The sequence below is a fragment of the Hippoglossus stenolepis genome, chromosome 19 (assembly GCF_022539355.2).
Source record: "Hippoglossus stenolepis isolate QCI-W04-F060 chromosome 19, HSTE1.2, whole genome shotgun sequence".
In the NCBI taxonomy this organism is placed as follows: domain Eukaryota; kingdom Metazoa; phylum Chordata; class Actinopteri; order Pleuronectiformes; family Pleuronectidae; genus Hippoglossus; species Hippoglossus stenolepis.
Window position 1 is genome coordinate 19,213,356 of NC_061501.1, and position 13,985 is coordinate 19,227,340.

General features: G+C 42.5%; 1 protein-coding gene across 3 annotated transcripts; it reads left to right on the plus strand.

Moving 5' to 3' along the window:
- The first annotated feature begins 2,376 nt into the window (after positions 1-2,376).
- Positions 2,377-8,000, plus strand: LOC118103975 (HERV-H LTR-associating protein 2). Of its 3 annotated transcripts, none has more exons than XR_007032233.1 (6): positions 2,377-2,637; positions 4,567-4,887; positions 5,274-5,534; positions 6,358-6,657; positions 6,921-7,147; positions 7,529-8,000. XR_007032233.1 is itself a non-coding variant. In XM_047337860.1 (4 exons), exons 1-4 carry the CDS (start codon positions 3,048-3,050, stop codon positions 6,669-6,671), a joined length of 957 nt encoding a protein of 318 aa, XP_047193816.1. In that variant the 5' UTR covers positions 2,829-3,047; the 3' UTR covers positions 6,672-6,914. The 3 variants fall into 3 exon arrangements, 1 of the variants encoding a protein (XP_047193816.1); XR_007032232.1 differs by lacking the exon at positions 2,377-2,637 and adding an exon at positions 2,828-3,108; XM_047337860.1 differs by lacking the exons at positions 2,377-2,637; positions 6,921-7,147; positions 7,529-8,000 and adding an exon at positions 2,829-3,108 and having other exon boundaries at positions 6,358-6,914.
- The last annotated feature ends 5,985 nt before the right edge of the window (positions 8,001-13,985 follow it).

Here is a 13,985-nt window from a genome sequence, read left to right on the forward strand (position 1 = left end):
TATTTATTATTTATCAGAATCTGATCTAATCTGCCGCTGTTTCACAAGACGTTCATTCACTGCATAGTTTCAGGTTTAGTTTAAGTTAGTTTAAGTTTTGGTTAGTTGAAGTTTGTGTTTAGCTCAGGTTCAGGTTCCGTTTAACCTCTTTCTCTCTCTCAACGCATGTTTGAGGTAAACTGGAGCAGAGTGAGACATCTGTCTAACTTACGACCATTTCTGAAATGAGAATATTTATTTGTGTTATTTGTTCTTAAAGAGTTTCGAGGCTTCAGCAGCAGAGGAGTGAGAAGAGAAAAGAGTTTTTATCTGATGATTGACACAGAGAAAACTACAGGATATCACAAGACTTAGTGTGGAAATGAGGACGGGAAAGTGTCTCCGTCTGATTTCTGTCTTTAAGAGACGAGTTGGAGAGTGGGGGTGCAAGGAGGAATTAGAGATAATAACAGTTTAAAGATGTCTCACGTTGAATCATTGATTGATCCTGAGTTTTGTTCATGTTCAGGTGAGTGTAGTTTAGTTGTTGACCTCTGATATAAAAGTTCAGGCGACGCAGCTTCGGTTGAAATACAGGAACTAACACACTGTGTCTTTTTGTTTCTCAGATCAAATACTTTTGTGTTTTTAACGATGAATCACAGTTTTCAGGTCGTTGTCTCCTCCAGACAGTGACAGTTTCTGGAGTGTGAACAGACTGTGTGAGGACGTCCGGCCTCCAGGTTTCCGTACGTCGCAGAGTATTTTGATACACGGCTCCCGTCTACGTTCTGGACAGAAATATTTGACTCTTGTACTTGTATGTGTCCAGTACATCCAAGTGTTTTCTGGCTCTGTTGTCTTGCTGTGTGGATTTGCATCCCAGTCTTGTACTGAGTAAAACCTCCGTCAGCCATGAGACGTCATTTTAGCCGGAGAGTCTTTTGCCTTTTGTATGTTTGATTGTTTCATAAATACTCGATGCAGTAGAATATAATTTACTGAGTATTCACATGTTAACTGTGCTGGTTTTTGATGGCATTTTAGAAAAACTTTTATTTTCCTGCATTAAGCTTCTTTTTCTTCAAATGTCACCCGTGTTAAGTTTTTGATTTAGTGTGTGTGATGACGGATTATACTAAGTTTAAGCACTTATAGACACATTTAGGATTTTACTCATCAGGGGATGAAAAGCTTAAATACAGAACAGAAGAGGACTGCTCATGACTTTGGTGAACTTCTATCTTGTCCTCTAGCGCCACCTGCAGTTCCAAGCTTCCATTTATCCACTGAAATCTAAATGAATCTTCAAATGTCTTCTCCTCTGTCTCCACCGTGTGGTCACTGGTTGTTCCAACACTTCCTGAGATCTTCTGTTGTTCCTCTTTGGCAGGGGTCAGCAGCCTTTACTATCAAAAGAGCCATTTCTCCTCTTCCACCAAATAAAACTTGTCTGGAGCCGCAAAACAGAGCAGTGAAATTTAAAATCTTAAGAACATACAGTCTGAAGTTTGAATTAGAATTACATATACTTAAAAAAGGGCTGAAGCCACTGAACCTTATAACACCTGCGCGGAGGCACACATGCAGGTGATGAGTTCAGGTAATGAAGCTGTGAACAGACGATGCTGCAAATAAATACACCACTGAAGATTATTTAGAATGATTCAGGTTTCAATCATTTAATTAAACTGTATTACAAAGTTATTACATAATCATAAAAGTTCACCAGACGGTTTTCTTTAGTAGATGAACAAACTGTGTTTGTCCCCTGTGTAGTGTTTGTTTCGATAGCAGCTGAAGGCAGCACTAAAAACAAGACTTAGGAACCTGAGTGTGTGTCCGTGTGTGTGTGTGTGTGTGTGAGTGTGTGTGTGTGTGTGTGTGGGTGTGTGTGTGAGAGAGTGCATGAGCGTGCGCGTGTGTGGGTGTGGGTGTGTTTGTGTGCGAGATGTCTATATTCATTTGGTTCAGTGAACTTCCACCACCTCAGGATGTAAAATAACTTCCGACAGGAGAAGAGAACTTGTGTCACTGATGTTCTTCCTGTTCTTTTACATCTTCCTGAGCCTGATACATCAACTCCAATGAAAGAAAAACCTTTTTCACATCCAGCTTTGTTCAGAGATGTTGTTTCCACTGGAACACAAGTCAATGCATTGAGAAACTGTAATGTGGATTCTCATGTTTTATTACCATCAAAAAGTTTCTTTGTTACTGTCTCTCCTTTCTTTTACCATTTCTATAAAACAAAGTTGGAAGTGCTTTAGTATTAGAATAATATTTGTTTCCACAGCTTATATCTGCAAGTGATCACTGACACTCAGTCACACACTGGGTTCCTGTTATCACACTTTGAGTCTGTTTGCTAACGTTTGTCACTTCTGCTCTCGCTCAGGAAGAAGGAGGAGATTGCAATTTTACTCGTGTTAAAGAGGGTGATGTGTTGAACTCGAGGTCAGGTTCCTCTTTATTTACACCGTGTTCACTCACTTCTCTCATCCACTGTGATTGTGTCGGGATCAGTCGCTGGAGAAACTTTTGACTCGTTTACTGTTCGTTTGTCTTCGTGACTTCAGCTTCGGTTATTAGGAGTTCACCAGGTTTCAGGCCTGTTCTTCAGGAACAGACACGGAGGAGCGGAGACCCGGTGGGTCGGTGAGTAAACTCTTGTTTTCTTAACGACAGGTTTTATCTCCACATGTGTTCACTGTGTGTTTCTATGTGTTGTGAGCGGAGAAGAGGAAACTGTTAGAATGATAACAGACAGTCTGTGGTCCTGGAGAACCGACCCCAAATAAACTGTAGAAGAAGAAGCTTGTTTCTGAGAAATCTGCAGGAAGTTTGAGAGGAAGTGGGGGGAGCACTTTACAGAGTCACTTTCAGTTTCCATCACACAATGTTAACAATGGGACTTAGAGTCTGAGTCTTCAGTCTGAACTCTGCAGAGATCGTAGCTGCAGAGTCTGAACCTCCGCTGCTCTGACTCGGTGTCATGAGTCAAACCAGCTGTTAACTCGTCTCTTCTTCCATTGATCCACATCCAGTTCTCACAGAATGACAGAAAGATGTCTGCGTTCAAGTCTCTGGTTGTGTGGATCCTCAACATGTGGACTCTCACCACAGCAGGTACGTGAAGTCTGATCTTACTCAGAAATCACAGGTTCTGTTTGAACGTAGTACTTTGTACAGGCATGTTGGTTTCCATCAGACGAAGCAGGAAACAGGAGAAATGATTGTGAAGGTTTATAACAACATAGAGAAACACGTGTTCTCTCTCTCCTGATGTTTCGCACGATGGCCTGATATGATGACTAGAATATCACCTTCATCACTTGTAAACCGACTCTTCAGTTCACTAATCACAACACCTCTGGGATCCAGGTTTGAATACCTGCTCCTTTAATAGTCGCCTCTTTTTAGATTCGCAGTCAGATCATTTCCGTCGCTGCAGTTTCCTCTCAATGGATTTTATTTTCTCAAAGAGTCAATCTCTGACCTACGAGTCTGAAGTGAAGTTAAATAAAGTTAAATTGAATCGACCTCTGGCTCTTGACAGCTGGTGATCATACATTTCATCGCCCTCGCCAAAGAGCTGCCTGAGGAAATTGCCTTGTTCTCCTGTGTGGACGCGCCGGCACTGGTTGTAGTGTCTGTGTGTGGAAACCAGTAGAAACACGTGTCGTAGAGTGGCCAGTGTGAGTCCATCAGCAACAACACGTTATTCCACCGAGTCACCGGCTGTTTCTCACTTGTCTGATGTTCATGGAGCCGAGGGTTTGATTCTCCTTTACTGAGACTTCACAGTAAAATAAGAACTGAACAATGTGGACTTGAACCAGGAGACATGTTGTTTATGTTCCACATCAAGTCAAAGCTCAATCAAAACCACCACCACTTCCGCTGGTGACCCTTCACAATAAAGGTCCCATACAGACACGCTGCTTATGATGACAGGAAACACAAGTTCATTGACCAAACCTTCACAATAAGGCAACTAAATAAATTAGCTTACATTCACACTGGGTGATGATCAACTGGTTCTGCAGCTGAGCTGCGTTTATACCAGAGGTTTATACAGAGGTGTGTGTGTGTGTGTGTGTGTGTGTGTGTGTGTGTGTGTGTGTGTGTGTGTGTTATTTTGTACACACACACACACAGGATTCTAAAAAAATTAATCTTTCTTTACGTCTAAATTTCCAGATCCTAAATTCTTCTCATCACAAAGAATGTTCAGATTTTGCTGAATCTCAAAGTCAATTTTCTAAATGAACATTTCTGTGATCAACACACAACTTTTCCAGCTTGGTGTGAATCTGAGCCTCTTTTAGTCCATATTGTTGGTTTGACAGTAAATGTACGTTACACATTCGAATGCCTCGTGTGGCAGGAGGTTGTTTTTGTGAAAGCAGCTCAGATAAAACTACTGCATGTTAACTGTCAACAGCCAAACAGACAGACAGTTCCATCAGGATATTTACATTCACAATCCGTCTGAGAGCAAATGCTCTAATTGCACTTTTAAAGAAGCTTCTATTCACCACAGTTGATCCTGAACTGGTTGTTTTTTTACCCGGTGTCTCACAGATGTTGAGGTCTCCTGCGTTTTAGCGGAGAGCTGCATCTTACCCTGCAGTTTTCAGCCTGGTAAAGACCCAGTCATTTACTGGATGAAGGTGGAAGCAGGAAACACTCGTGTCCACTCCTACTACAGAGACAGAGACCAGTTTGATCTGCAGAGCGAGCGCTTCAGAGGCCGGACATCGCTGTTCACAGAGCAGATCTCCAGAGGAAACGCCTCGATCAGGCTGACGGGGCTGCAGCTTCAGGACCAGGGCAGATACGAGTGCTACACCAGCACCATCACTGGAGTCCACAAGGTGTCAGTTATCAACCTGAGAGCAGATGGTAAAGAAAGATCACAAATACTAGAAATGATATTTGTCTCTTCTTGCTGTTACCTTGTTTAACATGTGTACTGTTGGGTTGAGTTGAAGCTGATACTTAAGCATTGGACGTCTCGCTGCTTGCCGCACCATTACCTCTTTGAAACATGGTTAGTCACTAAAGTGCAATGAATCCTGGGACAGGTTGGACGGGACGGATCCACTCGTTGGAGCTCGGTCTTCAAATGCAGCCCTGAATTGAGACACAGCTGATGTCAGCAGCACCACATATTGGCTCATATGTGACATGTTAAATAATAAGCACAATATGTCAAATTAATGAAGAGCTCCACAGTGCACGAGGCAAAGATGATCAATGAGTTCTAAAAGAGAAATGTTGTCTTGCAGCTCCGGTGCGTCACGTGGACATTGAGCAGGTGGAGAACAGCTTCACCTGCCGCTCAGAGGGGATCTACCCCAAGCCGCAGCTCACCTGGTCCACCAGGCCTCCGTCCAACGTGACCCTTCAGATCCAAACCTCAGTGAAGGAGACGGAGCAGCAGCTCTATGAGATCAGCAGCACACTGACACTGTCAGACAGAGACACTGTTCTGATCTGCAGCTTCAGCACTCGCAGTGGCAGGAGGAGCGCGGTGTGGTATCAACCCAGTACGTTTAATCTGCTCTATGGAACTGAACCTTTGCTTGTTTCACCTTACGGCTGCATATTTATATCTGCTCCTACAGATAACTTACATTTTATATCAATGCTGATTCTCAATCTTTACTTCGTTTGTCTGCTGAACAGATTTCCACTAAACTAGTTGTGAGGATGGAGCGTGGGCCACAGGTCCCTCAGTAGAGCTCAGACCTCCACAAGGCCCAACAGTCTCCTTATGAAACCACTTTGAAATTCACCAGGCCCAAGATCTGCACCAAAGTTCACACACTCATAAATATCAGTCCTCTAAATTTGTCAGATTGTTTCTTCATCTTCATCAGTTATTCGCAGGGAAATCAATGAAAATGTTGAAAAACGTCCTCTCTCACAATGGTAATGTGAAAAAACAACAAATCCTGGATCCACACAAACATGTGATGAGTTCTTCTCTGAGCCTGACCCATAACACACCTTCCTGCCAAGTTTCATGGAAATCTGTCCAGTAGTTGTTGTGTAATGTTGCTTAAAGCCCAACAAACAAATGGAACATTGAACAGATCCATTAGTTTTCTTTCTTTAACATTGGACCTTTCTGGACATTTTCCCTGAGAGGACAGATGTGTGTGAAATGTGGTGCAGCTTGAATTGACTGTTGGTCCTTGGAGGAGATATCAGCTCCACTGAGTGACCTTCTAGTTCAGTTCATCACTCCAAGGCCACACCCTCCTCCACATGAATCATTCTGATGATAGGAAATGTTCAGAAAGTCTCATCAGAGCCTGAAACCACATTCTGACAACGATGATATTATTTGATCCCTTTTCTTTTCAGCTCCCGTCCATGTGTTACTGTTTGAAACAACAACAACAATCCACTGCACTGCTCCAAACACCAAACCCCCGACACACCTGGTGTGGAAGTTCAACCACAGGCAGATCATTGTGAACCAGACCGGGGTCGACGGCCCCCCCAGGGTCTCAGAGCAGTGGAGGCAGCAGGTGGAGGATGTGTCAGCGTCAGGCAGCCTCACGCTGCACCACTTATCTTCAGATCACCAGGGAACGTTCACCTGTGAACTCAGTAGTGAAGAGGAGACGCATTTCATCAACAGCTACGTGACGATAGAGGAAGGTAAGATCCCATGAGACGAGAACTGATTGATGAAATCCTCAGAGCGACTGTCAGACCTTAGGCTAGTGCAGTGAGCCCTGGGTTCCTCCTGGTGGAGCAGATCCCCCAGGGCTCCGTCCTCCAGCTCATCAGGAGCATCATGTCCACATGTTGTCAGGAGAACATACAGGAACGAGGAGGCCACACACACACACACTACACTTTACACTGAAGACACATCACTGCACTTTGTTGATGCTACAGTTCTACTCTCTGAATTACAGGTTTTTCAGGTTCAGTTGCACTAATTGTGGTCGGAGTACTCGCTGTGTGTGTAGCATTAGGAGCTGGAGCAGGATTCTTCTACTTTCAAATACTAACGGTAAATATTAATATTTACAATAATTGTGCTATTCATTTATTATGTGTTGTTTCTTCTAATGATTATTTCTTTTGAACAAACCCAAAACGGACCATCCACAATCAGATGCTACAGAGATAAAAGATTAAAGTAAGTTTACTGTATATTCTGTACTGAGAGTTACAATATTCTGCTCTAAAGAATAACCCTGTTGTCATGGAGATGCTGTAAACTACTTTATTCTTGTCACGTTGCTCTAACAGCTTCATCTCAGCTGCATCAGCAGACACATCCTAAAGCATCAGTTTCTGAGAGTTTGTTCAAAAACCATATCGATATTAGAGTGAAAGAAAATCTGATACCGATATATCGGCCAATAAATTTATGAAAAAGATTTGACAATGATTGAAAATGTCCTGATGTTTGATAGTTTCACATCTTCTGCAGTTTGTGTTTATGACTGATGAAGAATAAAAATCCAGGAGATTAAGATTTCAGCAGCTCTGAATTTTCTTAATTACTTATTTACAGGTCCCACATCGAAGAAAAGTATAAGAACACGACATCTGAAAATAAAGAAATGCTGCCTGAGTTAAAAAAAGACTCGAGCTGGATGGAAGCAGAGACAACTGAACGTCTCTGCTGGGAAACCAAGGACTAAAGACTCTTCTGGAATACGGGTTTGGGACGTAACCTTTACTGAATTACAGCGCCCCCTGCAGTGTTGATGAGGTTTCTAAGATGCGACAGACGCAAAACTGAAAGAAAAATACAAATACGTCAGGATGAAGAAGAGGAGCCAAACACATAGAAGATGAAGACGTCAACTTGGAAAGACGAGGAGATTCCAGAGATTAAAGCTGAATTATGTTTCTGCACTGGAAAGAATGAACAGATTTGTATTTTATATTTGGTACTGTTTTGTATTTGTTCATATTTTTGTGAAACTTTACTTCGACTGTTTTGGCACATTTAATGTTTTATTAAAATGTATTTATCTAAATCTGTGTGGTATCTTTCTGTATTTGACACATTTAGGATTTTACTCATCAGGGGATGAAAAGCTTAAATACAGAACAGAGGAGGACTGCTCATGACTTTGGTGAACTTCTATCTTGTCCTCTAGCGCCACCTGCAGTTCCAAGCTTCCATTTATCCACTGAAATCTAAATGAATCTACAAATGTCTTCTCCTCTGGCTCCACCGTGTGGTCACTGGTTGTTCCAACACTTCCTGAGATCTTCTGATATTCCTCTTTGGCAGGGGTCAGCAGCCTTTACTATCAAAAGAGCCATTTCTCCTCTTCCACCAAATAAAACTTGTCTGGAGCCGCAAAACATATTTGATAACACAGCTTATGAAGTTATAAGTATAAAGTTATATATATAGTTATACTCAGTGTTGTCAGTTTACAGTTAAAATGAACTAGTTTAAAGTTCTGTTCATGCAGATGAAACTGAACTAGTTCACTTTCATCTGTTTCATATTTTATTCATTGAGATGATTTAGGAGACGAACTGACGATCATGTGTTTAGTTATTAATCGATGGAGTCGGATCATGTCTGCGTGTCGCTCCGGTCACTTTAACACGGAGTCCTGACTGTGAGCGTCACGTGTTGTAGTGAGTCTGACAGTTTGACTAAATGTCTTGATGTTTAAATGCTGAGTGAGCTGTCTGAAAGAGGGCGGAGCCAGAGAGAGAGAAAGATCCAAAGTGGGGCATGACAGAAAAAATGTTAGAACCACTGACTTAAAGGGGACATAGCATGCCCATTTTACCACAAGTTGATATGGTTCCTTGGGGTCTTAATGAAATGTCTGTAACATACTTTGGTCAAAATACCACAAGGATCATATAAAACAGCTCCTTTTTACCCTGTATAAAACAGCCCTCCACAGAGTGACCTGTTTTGACTGCCTGTTCCTTTAAATGCTAATGAGCCAGCTCCCCTCCCCCTCCCCCCATGATTTTAAACGATATAAATTACATATTTTATATGATATAAATTATCAAATATGCATCCCATACTTTGTATTCCCCTTGTTGTCCTGGAGTTTTAATTTTCCCAATCACATAATTAAATGTCCCCTCTGCCCCCACTACAAGCACACAAGCAGACAGACAGAGAGAAAGAGAGGTGGGGGCTATAGAGACCATCATTTACCCCGAACCCCGACATTCAACGGGTACAACAACAAGCGGAGAAAGCAGAATCGCGGGCTGACCTTATATGTACAGTCTATGGGGCTGACCAGCGGAGAAATGCTCGTCCCGTGTGAACAGCCAGGCGGCTGCGTGCTGGAGAACGGCGCTGCGCTGCCTCGCAGCGGCGCTTCCGCGTCCGGTGTACCCCGGCGTAACTACTGTAACCCGGCGGAACTACTGTAACCCGGCGGAACTACTGTAACCCGGCGGAACTACTGTAACCCGGCGGAACTACTGTAACCCGGCGGAACTACTGTAACCCGGCATACAGTAGAGCTGAACACTGCGGAAGTCTTCCACACAGCTGGCAGTGTGGAAGACCGCTGCGAGGCAGCGCAGCGCCGTTCTCAAGCGCGCAGCCGCCTGGCTGTTCACGGGGCCGATTTCTCCGCGCTGGTCAGCCCCATAGACTGTACATATAAGGTCAGCCCGCGATTCTGCTTTCTCCGCTTGTTGTTGTACCCGTTGAATGTCGGGGTTCGGGGGTTACAGTAGCGCTGAACACTGCGGAAGTCCTCCACACTGCTGCTGTGTGGCGCTGACACAAATTCCAGCTCACGCACGGGAGAGCGAGCGGTCGCTCCCGAGCAGCTGCTGCAGCCTCCCAGTCCCAACGATCCAGACAAATGCCACATGTGAGTGAATCGCGGGCTGACCAGCGGAGAAATGCTCGTCCCGTGTGAACAGCCCGGCTGCGTGCTTGGGAACGGCGCTGCGCTGCCTCGCAGCCTCCGGTGTAAACCCGGAAGTAACGAGTGTGGGGGGACGGGACGGGACGGGGGGGGTGGGCCAAGACCATGTAGGGAGACTTCCAGTGTATTGTTACGACACAATACCCAGGAAGCGCAATCGAGTCGCTCAAGCATGACGTTTCTGACTTAGAGGAACTATAACAAAACGCGCGAGTGTTTTTTCCCCAGGATTTTGGGTTGGTAGACATGCCAGATACCCACATTAACCTGTAGAAGCACTAACAAAGTGGGATTTGCATGCTATGTCCCCTTACAGCCCCGGGACGATGAGCTGTCTGAAAGAGGGTGCAACCAGAGAGAACTTTACAGAGTCACTTTCCAGTTTGCATCACACAATGTTTCACAATGGGACTTAGAGTCTGAGTCTACAGTCTGAACTCTGTGCAGAATCATGGCTGCAGAGTCTGAACCTCCGCTACTCTGACTACGTGCCATCATGAGTCAAACCAGCTGTTAACTGCGTCTCTCCTTCCTTGAATCCACTTTCAGTTCTACGGTGAAGAAGATGTCTGCGTTCAGAGTCTCTGGTTGTGTTGATCCTCAACATGTGGACTCTCACCACCTTGGAGTCGTGAAGTCTGATCTTGCTCAGAAATCCCCAGGTTCTGTTTGAGCGTAGTACTTTGTACAGGCATGTTGGTTCCATCAGACAGGCAAAACAGGAGAAATGATTGTGGTTTATAACAACATAGAAACACATGTTCTCTAACAGGCTGGAAGGTGAAACAGTTCACATGATGGTTCACTTTTATTCTTCATGAAACTTGAGCATCAACAGAACAGAACTGGTGTGTGTGTGTGTGTGTGTGTGTGTGTGTGTGTGTGTGTGTGTGTGTGTATGTGTGTGTGTGTGTGTATCTCAGCCTGTGACACTCAAACACTACTTGATGCTGTAACATTATATTTTCCAGTATGTATTAAGAGAAACAAAAATCATCGTAAGATTAATTTACCAAATTCGACAATGGTAAAAACATTAATCTGTGATGAAGTGAAGAAACAGCTTCTCTTGCAGAACCAAGATTGACTCGTTCACAAGCGTTCCCCAGAAACAGATGATGCTGAAGTTTTAATTTGTCACTGAATCAAACAACATGTTGTATATAACTTTAATCAGATGTTATTACTTTAAGTTCTATATTATATTCTATATCTATATATTTATTCCACTTGATAATGATGTGTTTGTGTGTGTGTGAATAAATATCATCTCAATAGTTTGATAATGATGTCTGCATGGACACGGGAAATGAAAAGCCAGCCGATCCTTGCCATGTTAACAAACCAGTTTGTTGAGCCAGTTCCAGGTCTCAGGTTTCTCTGAGTTTCTCTGAGACTTTCTGATTTCTCCACCTAGTTCACAGCAGAATATACAGAGAAAATTAACTTTCAACACAGTTTCTAGTTTATCACCCAAATTAATGTGATAAACATAAATGATTGCATTGCTGCCTTTGCACATATCAAATAAAAGCCCACCCAGTGTTTCTGTGTGGACCATAGACTGAACAGTGGATATAACAAGTCTACACACTCCTGTTAAATGACAGGTTTCTGTGATGTAAAAAAATGAGATAGATAAATCCTGTCGAACTGTTTCACCTTTAATGTGACCGATAACGTGAACAATTCAATTGAAAAACAACTGAAATCTTTTAGGGAAAAATAAAATAATGTGGTTGCATAGAAATTGTTACTTTTACCCTCATAACTGGGGGTGTGGCTGTGTTCAGAATCAACCAATCACATTCAAACTCATGTTAAATAGTAATCAGTACACACCTGCCATCATTTTCAGTGACTCTGATTAATCCCAAATAAGACAAGATGCTGAACCCCCGAATTGCCCCTCATAGAACAAAAAAGTGTTGCTAATAGATGCACTGTATGAATGTGTGTGTGAATGTAAAACTGTACTGTAAAGAGCTTTGAGTGGTCATCAAGACTAGAAAAGCGTGATATAAATACAAAACCATTTACCATTTTTATATCCACTATATATAAAAGAGGTTGCGCAGGATCTTTGTACGTCTGTCCCGTCGCAGGACGGGCCTCACATGTGGCTCTCTGAGGTTTCTCACGTTTAGTTTATGCTGTTTTTACTCTTGAGGTTAGAGCAGGATGTCTCACCTTGTTAAGTTCAATGAAGCACATTTAGATTTGTGTGAATATGGGCTCTACAAATCAAATGTTATTGACTTTGGGAGCTGTCCGTCTTTATTTTCTGTCTCTGATCCGACCTCTTCTATAACTAAGTAACTGTACAAGCCGAAAACATTATATAAACATTCAATGAGAATTTTAACAGCATTATTCTACAGTGTTTCACCAGTTATAATTTAGATAAAAGTGAAGGAATCTACGAAAACACTGAAATCTGCTTGTCATATTTTAATTGTTTACATGCTGCTTATAAACGACGACTTTCAAATTAATGTTAGCATTATAATAATAATATATACAGAACAAAAATAAAAGATGTCTGCTGAGTTTAAATGTTTATTCCAAACCACACAAATCAAATTAAAATACTAGTTTAATTATTCTGTTATTCTGTTGAAAATATAATTTAATTAAACTATTACATGAAGTGTAAAGACTATGTGCAGTGTGAGAATATGTATTTAGCACAGTGAATTTTGTTAAGAGGTTCGGGTATTCATACCTCTGGGTTTGAATACTATAACAATAACGTCGCCTCTTTTAGATTCGCAGTCAGATCATTTCCAATCGCTGCAGTTTCCTCTCAATGGATTTATTTTCTCAAAGAGTCAACCTCTGACCTACGAGTCTGAAGTGAAGTTAAATAAAGTTAAATTGAATGCCGACCTCTGGCTCATGACATTCTGGTGATCCTCCCATTTCATCGCCCTCGCAAAGGCTGCCTGAAATTGCCTTGTTCTCCCTGTAATGGACGCGCCGGCACTGGTTGTAGTGTCTGTGTGTGAAACCAGTAGAAACACGTGTCATTAAGTGGCCAGTGTGAGTCCATCAGCAACAACACGTTATTCCACCGAGTCACGGCTGTTTCTCACTTGTCTGATGTTCATGGACCCGAGGTTTGATTCTCCTTTACTGAGACTTCACAGTAAAATAAGAACTGAACAATGTGGACTTGAACCAGGAGACATGTTGTTATATTCCACATCAAGTCAAAACTCAATCAAAAACCACACACCACTTCCCATTTGACCGCTTCACAATAAAGGTCCCATACAGATACACTGGTTGGCCCGAAACACAAGTTCGATGACCAAACCTTCACAATAAGGCAACTAAATAAATTAACTTACATTCACACTGGTGAAGATCAACTGGTTCTGCAGCTGAGCTGCGTTTATACCAGAGGTTTATGCAGAGGTGTGTGTGTGTGTGTGTGTGTGTGTGTGTGTGTGTGTGTGTGTGTGTGTGTTATTTTGTACACACACACACACGGGATTCTAAAAAAATAAATCTTTCTTTACGTCTAAATTTCCAGATCTAAATTCTTCTCATCACAAAGAATGTTCAGATTTTGCTGAATCTCAGGATCAATTTTTCTAAATGAACATTTCTGTGATCAACACTGCTTTTCCAGCTTGGTGTGAATCTGAGCCTCTTTTAGTCATATTGTTGGTTTGACAGTAAATGTACATTGCATATTCGAATCATCGTGTGGCAGAAGTTGTTCTTGTAAACAGCTCAGATAAAACTACTGCATGTTAACTGTCATCAATGAAGCAGACAGACAGTTCCATCAGGATATTTACATTCACAATCGTCTGAGAGCAAATGCTCATTGCTCTTTAAAAGAAATTCTATTCACCACAGTTGATCTAGACTATGGTTGTTTTTACCCGGTGTCTCACAGATGATGAGATCTCCTGGGTTTTAGCGGAGAGCTGCATCTTACCTTGTGCAGTTTCAGCCTGGTAGACCCAGTCATTTACTGGATGAAGGTGGAAGCAGGAAACACTCGTGTCCTCCTACTACAGGACAAGGCCAGTTTGATCTCCCAGGCGAAGCGCTTCAGAGGCCGGACATCGCTGT

Excerpts from the sequence above, each read along its gene's own strand:
- LOC118103975 (XM_047337860.1), top strand. The coding sequence starts at position 3,048 with ATGTCTGCGTTCAAGTCTCTGGTTGTGTGGATCCTCAACATGTGGACT. Across the intron at positions 3,109-4,566 it reads GTGGACTCTCACCACAGCAG|ATGTTGAGGTCTCCTGCGTT; the intron begins GTACGTGAAGTC and ends GGTGTCTCACAG. Across the intron at positions 5,535-6,357 it reads CGCGGTGTGGTATCAACCCA|CTCCCGTCCATGTGTTACTG; the intron begins GTACGTTTAATC and ends TTTTCTTTTCAG.